This window comes from Sinocyclocheilus anshuiensis, unplaced genomic scaffold, assembly GCF_001515605.1.
Source record: "Sinocyclocheilus anshuiensis isolate Anshui unplaced genomic scaffold, SAMN03320099.WGS_v1.1 scaffold274, whole genome shotgun sequence".
NCBI lineage: Eukaryota > Metazoa > Chordata > Actinopteri > Cypriniformes > Cyprinidae > Sinocyclocheilus > Sinocyclocheilus anshuiensis.
In genome coordinates, this window is record NW_015547698.1 from 2,205,216 (window position 1) to 2,213,235 (window position 8,020).

At 36.8% G+C, this 8,020-nt stretch overlaps 1 protein-coding gene across 2 annotated transcripts in view; it reads left to right on the plus strand.

Annotated features, from left to right (window-relative positions):
* The first annotated feature begins 987 nt into the window (after nucleotides 1–987).
* LOC107703732 (COMM domain-containing protein 1-like) overlaps nucleotides 988–8,020 on the plus strand; it is an 8,301-nt gene continuing 1,268 nt past the window's right edge. The window contains exons 1-4 of one of the 2 annotated variants that reach the window (XM_016506457.1): nucleotides 988–1,047; nucleotides 1,471–1,725; nucleotides 2,796–3,089; nucleotides 7,273–7,401. In XM_016506457.1, coding sequence (XP_016361943.1) covers nucleotides 1,552–1,725; nucleotides 2,796–3,089; nucleotides 7,273–7,380 — 576 coding nt within the window. In that variant the 5' untranslated portion in view covers nucleotides 988–1,047; nucleotides 1,471–1,551 and the 3' untranslated portion in view covers nucleotides 7,381–7,401. Of the gene's footprint in view, nucleotides 1,048–1,470; nucleotides 1,726–2,795; nucleotides 3,090–7,272; nucleotides 7,493–8,020 lie in introns of those variants that run through there. The other variant, XM_016506456.1, reaches the window with a different exon arrangement.

An 8,020-nucleotide genomic window follows, 5' to 3' on the forward strand; every position in this document is an offset into this window, starting at 1 on the left:
TTTGCTGGTTTATGCTGGTCCTTTTGCTGGTTTATGCTGGTCCTTTTGCTGGTCCTTTGCCAGCACATGACCAGCATAAACCAGGAAAGGACCAGCATAAACCAGCATCCCAGCGTCAAAACATACCTAATCAGCATATGCTGTTTTTTTCAACAGGGATACCAAATTTCTGTGATAATTCTTCTATTATCACTCCAACAACTCCATCTCTGTTTGGCATTGTTGCCTGTTAATTGCAGTTTTGTTACAGTTTATATTTTTATATCAAATTACAGCTATCTTTACACACACACACACACACACACAATTGATATCACATCTTAGAAATCCTTAATCTGTCCTTTGTTGTTTTCTGATGGAAGGGGTGCAAGTCATGTAGTATGGAGTTAGCAATCACATACTCAGATTTAGTCTGCATTCCACTTTGCTTTTACACACACACACACTTGTGAACTTCCCTAAGCACTTCCCCGCTGCCATTTTGAAGTGTGTTCCACTTTGTGATGTGGATGAGGGAAGTTTATATGGACCCCTCGATTTTTACTGAGGAAGCAAGTCTACTGTACTTAATATGTACACTTCAGGCAGCTGCATATAACACAATGCAACACAATTGTGACAACACTGCATATTGCGTTTAATTTACCCCCACCTCTAACAACTCATATATATATATATAATTTAAAATCCATCTGTGATCAAAGCTGAATTTTCAGCATCATTACTCCAATCTTCAGTGTCACATGATCCTTCAGAAATCATTCTAATATCATTTGCTGCTCAAGAAACATTTATTATTATTTCTGCTTCATATTTGTGTGGAAACCGTGATGCATTTTTCAGAATTCATTTTCTATATAGTAACAATGTCATGTAATGTAATAATGTGGCAATGGTTTCGTAAGATCTACTAAACGTTATGTTTCTGATGCTGTTGGGAAACGCAGCCCTATTTGAACAAGCACTGTGAGCTATGCGAGTATGCGTCAGCAGCGAACGCGCTCTGTGATTGGCTGGTTCTGTCTTTCAGTATTTGCGTGTGTTCCGGTGAGCAGGAGAAATGCTTCTATCCAACACAACTGTTCGCTAGTATAGTCTATTTTTCCACTTAGAAGCTTATTTTATGCACCGAATTTCTTGATAAATACATAATATCAATGGTTAAAAATTTACTTTAGAATCGATATTTTTATGTGAGGATCGATCCTTTCGATACAACATCAGTATCGATACTTAAGGATCGATCCGCCCATCCCTAATTAATCTGTATTTGTGAGGGACAGGTGCATAGACCAGCTCAATGCTGTTGTGTATGAAATACAGCACACAAGGTGCAATCTAAATCTACATTAATATAGTGCATAATTAAATGATAATGACAATAATAGCAATAATTTATGAAATTTAGCAAAATAAAAATATGTCTAAGTAACTTACGTTGTATTTATATTATATATTAAATCGAAAAAGACCGGAAGTGAACGCGCAGTGAAGGAAGGCGAGCTGCGCGTGACGCGGAATCGGGTCACATGACCCCTGTCAACATCCAGCATGGCGGACGCGGACAGCCAGAGATGTGTGAGCGCTTTACTTAACGGAATCACGCAGAGACTTTATTACGGCAATACAGAAATCACGGAGGAGTTTCTGAAGAATGAGCTCTACGCCGAGATGACCCAGGACGAGTTCCGCGCGCTACATGACAAGATGAGGTCGCTGCTGAAGGTGCTTCTCCTCTAACTTCCCGCTGCTCTCTGTTGCAGCTTTCCAGGACAGCAGCGACGATTAGCGCTATTGCTGCAGTCAAATACATGCATTTCATTGTTTACTAAACTAAATGCAGGTGTGGACTGCAGTGCTCTCTGTCTGCCACTAGAGGGCAGCAGATGTATTGCATCCTCAATGGTAGCTCTCAGTCATTCCATACCACTCAATTTCATGCAGGCGATAATTCTTAACCTGTATTTTATATTACACAGTTTGCTGTTTTATGGTTTTTATTAAATGGTTTACACAACTTAAAGTCTATGATACATGTATAACTATGCACACTAATGCAAGGGGTTTACAAAAATTTAAATATTAAAATAAAATAAAAAATCTAAAAAAATTAAATCCAATAAATATAATAAAGACACCATTTTCAAGATTTCCTTTCCTTTAGCAAATAGAATTGTATGTATACATTTGTTTATTTTCAATACATTTAATCAGTAAACATATAAACACAATAAATAGTCAACAGACAAAGAATTAAGCCACAAATTACTCCTTTTGCTTTTATGTATGTGGAATTTACCAAGTAAAATCATAAGATTCACCATAAAATTAAGAGCATTTTTTTTTATTCAAAACATCTTTGCAAGTTATATAAGAATACAACAGTACAGCCTCGTTTTAGTGCCATTGCGATACTATTTTATTAATATTTTGAGTTATAATTAAAAAAAAACATTTTCTGTTTTCATTGTTATTTTAGTTTTAGTAATTTTGTTGTGTCTTTGTCATTTTTATTTTAAAAAATGTTATAAGATTATATAGGTTTTAACAATTTTATTTCAGTTTTAATTTTTGTTATTTTAGTACAACAAGTTAAACTAAATTAGTTGCCTTGGCAACTAGCTGAAATAAATAAAGAAATAAGTAAAAAAAAATTATATTATTTCTGTTAAAGTACATTTTATTTCAAGTATCGAAAGGTGTCTGTGGTTTTGGTTTTAGTTAACTATAATAACCCTGCTACAGTATAATCCAGTTCGTCCTGTCTTGACCTCATGTTTCTGTCTCTCCGTCAGTCCATCGCGTCAGCAGACATGGATCAGGCGCAGCTGGAAGCGTTCCTCACGGCGCAGACGCGTAAGCAGGGCGGCAGCGGTGTGACCCCGGAGCAGGCGGCCGCTCTGGCACGCTTCTGGAAGGCCCACCGGACGCGGGTACGAGAGAGTCTGCTGGCTCAGAGTCGCTGGGAGCCCGGCCTCAGAGGCCTGAAGTGGAGGGTGGACCTGCACACATCCGCCAGCAGGGGGCAGGTGTCCAACAGTCCCGTGGCCCTGGTGGAGTTAGAGCTCGGCCGCCCCGGTGAGGGAGAGGTGAGAACTGAACGGGAGAAATAAGAGTTAAATACTTTGAAATTTAAGGGTGGAGTTTCATATGAAGTGTATTAAAAGCACAAAAGAGATTTTTTTTTTCACTGTTCAGCTCTGATGCTTGACTTTTCCATGTCTTTTCCTAATAAAATCAGGGAAGTGTGTGCGCCTGAGAGTTTTGATGATGATTTCTATACACAGTATCTTGGGAAATGTAGGTACTCTGTCTGGATGCAAAGAGTATAACTGCACACACCTATGAATATGTGCAGACATGTCCCGAAAAAATTACACCCCTCTGTCTGGTTTTGTTTCACATTGGCAGGAGTTGTGACATGTTGGGTGTTTTTTGAAAGATGCATGTAAAGAAACGTGTTTTTTTTTTTTTTATTATTATTTTTTTTTATTGCTGGTGCAGTTTACGTTTACATTTATATTTAGTCATTTAGCAGACACTTTTATCCAAAGCGACTTACAAATGAGGACAATAAAAGCAGTCAAAACTAACAAAAGAGCAACAATATATAAGTGCAATGACAAGTCTCGGTTAGCCTAGTGCAGTACACGTAGCAAGGTGTGTATATATATATATATATATATATATGAAGATAAAATAGAATAGAAAGTGCTAGAGTTAGAGGGTCAAATAAAGGTGGAACAGATGTGTTTTTAGTCGTTTCTTGAAGATGGTTAAGGACTCAGCTGCTCGGATTGAGTTGGGCAGGTCATTCCACCAGGAGGGAACAGTTAATGAAAAAGTCTGTGAAAGTGATTTTGTGCCTCTTTGAGATGGCACAATAATACGCCGTGCACTTAAAATCTTTATAAACCTCAGTTAAAGTGGAGACCGCTTGAGACAAAATATTGAGACTATTTTAAACTGAAACTAAAAACCATTTTAAAATAAAAGAAATGTTAACTGAAATAAAATATTTAAAATAAGCTTAACTTGATGTACTAAAATAACAAACTAAAACAGAATAAAGATTAATAGAACTGTATAGACACAAACAACAGAATTACTAAACCTTTAACTAAAATTAAAACAGAAATTATAAAAATATAAACTAATTCAAAATACTAATAAAAGTGTAATAGTATCTAAATGATGCTAAAATAACACTGGAATTGTTTTTTTATTAGATTTTTTTTTTTATGATCTTTTAGCAAATAGTTCATATCAACTGCATTACATATTGTTGCACATGCATTAAGTACCAAGTATTGCATAAGTAACTCTGAATGAGATACAAGAGTTTGCAAGAGTTCAGAGTCCAAAAAGATGTCTTACTAGTTGTGAAGTTGCTTAATTCTTTATTCTCAATGATTGACAGAGGTTTTGAATAATCTTCTGCACACCTGCCAGATAAGAGTTGCGTAGATACTAGATATTGAGGATAATGCAAACTGGCCTCTTGTGTGGAAAAAAATGCTAAGTGCAGAAATGAAATGAGAAATGTTCTTGCCAAAAAGATTTCTTACCAGAAGCCAAATTGTATTTGGCATATTTTTTTATTAAAATTATAGCATGGTACGGTTAACTTATTCTTTGACGACTGACAGATGTTCAGAGGTTTTGAGTAATATTCTGTAATTGCACAGCTGTGAAGTAGTGCAATGGCAATCAGTGGAAAGCATAAATTAATAATTATGGAAAGTTATGTCAAAATGTGTAGTAAGTGCCATTATTAAAGTTAAAACTCATCAGTAATATGTTGATATCAATATGTGCATGCGGTTTTGAGCTCTAATCCATGTCTTTAGGTCCTGTGATATCAAGAGACCCATTAGTGACATTAGCCGTCATTATTCTGCCATTAAGTCTTTCTGCTTATCATCAGCTCTTTGCTATGAAGTTTATTTGGGTTTTTATGTTTGCAGATTTGAGATGCTTATCCGTAATCTGCTGTATGTTATCGTTTAACCTCAGTGAGTCAAGACGAGAATGACGGCCTCCTTTTGATTGTATTTTTTGTAAATGCACATTTAGCGCTGTAAGAGGAGCCTCCTCTGCACTGTAAGTGGCTTTCAGCCCATTTGTTTGTCTGTTTGAGTGCTCTAATTGTTTCATATCATCTGTGCCGTGTGCAGAGAGATGCATTACACACTGTGTGATTCACGCTCGGAGAATAGAGGACTGCAGGTTATTCAGTTGTCTTCAGAGCTGCAGGAGAGCAGAAAGGTGCAACAATGCTGAGAGGAGGAGATTGATTCTTCATTCAGGGTCACGAGATCAATTACTGAGGGATAAAACCACAAATCAGTTCAGATAGTGCCGAGTTTGTGTTGGACGGGAAGAGAAGAGACTATTTTTACACGTCCGTAGAATGCAGTTGTCAGTCATGCATTAGAGCGCTAATAGGGTTACATATGGTTTAATTATTAATACGAGTGAAAAAGCATTTTCTAACTGAAATGACTTCCTTACATTTTCAGGACATGACCTGTTGTCTGTCACACCTTATCTGAAGATTTCTGTTTTCCCGTCACTTTTGTGCTCTGTGCTTGCAGCTGCCGTTAGTTAATTCAGGTTCACAGATGAATTTGCGCTGTAATTGGGTTTGTTTATTGAATATCGTTGTCTCAATTGTGATCAGCCTTTTCGATGTTATTATATTTACTTGAGTCATTGTCGCTATGGTTACAGGTGATACGATATGGCTGTTGTGAGCATACAAAAGGAACTTGACATCAGTTATTAATTCATGCAGCAGCTAAACAGGACATTTTGAGAGTCATGCCTGTTATTAAATGCTCTTGTCATAATGTGTGTGTGGATGTAGCATAGTTTACTACTTACTATGTATGTTTGAGTCCTTCTAGTTTGTCACCTGGTGAAATTCAGCCCAGTTACTGATCTCTAATTTGTCAGTTTTTCCTCTATTTTGAACCAGTAATTGGTAACTGGCTACAATTCATTCACAATGTTTTTTTTTTTTTTACATTAGTTGATGCATTGGGTATCTTTGATGACTGACAGCATTTATTAACCTAGGTTAAAGTATTTATTAATCTTATTAATCTGGGTTAATTAATTTTCTGTGCAAGTACTAATACATTTTAACATTTTAATATGTTTCTTGAGCATCAAATCATATTAAAATGATTTCTGGGGGATCATGTGACACTGAAGACTGGAGTAATGATGCTGAAAATTCTTGATCACAGGAATAAATTATATTTTACACTATATTACAATAGGAAACAGTTATTTTAAATTGTAATAATATTTCGCAATATTGCTGTTTTAGCTGTATTTTTGATTAAATAAATACAGCCTTGGTGGGCAGTATAAAAGATTTCTTATATTGGGTTACCCAAATGTGCCGGTCCTGAAGGAGACACCAGTGCAAATCAGCAAATAGTGTTTATGTTATAGGTCAGTGTAGGTTTTAGGCTGTATTTGAGTGTGAATTAAACGCAGTGTCAGAGCCGCCTTGGGTATCTGATGATGTCATAATGACCTGCTTCGGCTGCTGATGTCATCCGAGTCCTATTCTTCTGCCTCTCTGGATCGTTTTACAAAAAAGCTTTGACACTGTTCTTTTGCTGCACTGTAATTACGGGATAATGTAGTCAGCTGGTCGTTATCACTAAATAAACCATAAGGGTGATCAGCATTCAGGCGAGAATCCAAGGCTGAATGTGCATTATTCCACTTTAGTAAGTACACGGCTTACCAAATAAATGGACGTAAAATAGTAATTCACAATTTTGTGAGATGAAAGAGTGCAGAGGGATATGAGAGATAGAAAACTAAGTAGGAAAACAGTTCAGACAATGATTAATTACACAGTTTAGCATCACTATGGAAACATTTGTTCACAGAATGCTGAACGACCAATCAGAATCAAGAATTCCAGGGAACCCTTCAGGAAATGCAAATCTAGTTCTTTATTATCATTCAGACGGTTTAAAAAACATTCTATTTACTGATTCCAAATAACAAGTTCAGAATTCTGAGGATTTCTGATGTCATTTTTTTTTTTCTTTTTTGAGTGGGAACTACTTTAACAGTATTGACCGTGTTGTGAATATTGATGCAGGTTGACTCTGTAATAGTTGTATCAGCAGCATTACTAAAATGAGAACGTTAATGTGTTGTTTCTAATGTATTTGGTTCAGTTCAGGTTCACCATTCATACTGCATGTGTATGGCCTCTGTTTCTTTCTCTCTGTACTTCAGAGCTCTGAGTTTGTGTGTTTGGAGTTTGACGAGCAGAAGGTGAATCTGGTGCTGAAGAAGATGGCAGAACTTCAGGAGAGCATCGACAGCGTCGTTCACCGCAGCTAGAGCTGATCTGCCTCTTCATAGGTGTGTGTGTGTGAGAGAGAGAGAGTGAGGGATTGCGTGTTTGTTTTATATGCTGTATTATCATAAAGCTATATTCATCATAAATAATCATTGTCAAACCTCAAACTTGGATATCTGTGTTTTTTTAAATATTTTTTTTTATTCTTGATTATTTCCTCATACAGGATTTAAAGGGGTCATATGGTGCTATTTTAAAGACCATTATTTTGTGTATTTGGTATAACAGAATATGTTGACATGCTTTAATGTTAAAAAAACACATGATTTTTCAAATACTGTACATTATTGTAGGTCCTCTATGCCCCGCCTCTCTCAAATGCGTCGTTTTCAACAAAGCCCCCTCCTTTGACAAGCGCAGTCTGCTCTGATTGGCCAGCTGACCCAGTGCATTGTGATTGGCCGAACACCACAAAGCTTCATCTTTCAAAGTAAATGTCAAGACAGTTAATAATGTCCTTAGTTTTACCATCAGTTCAAGCCCGAAAGTGCAACAGAGTCGCGTGACAGACACAGTGATGATGCAGTACACAAGCCGCGGTTAAGACAGCTGACGTGCTATGATTTCTGACAGGCAGTTCACTCTCCTGTGATGTGACCCTGTTCCCCTCACACACACACA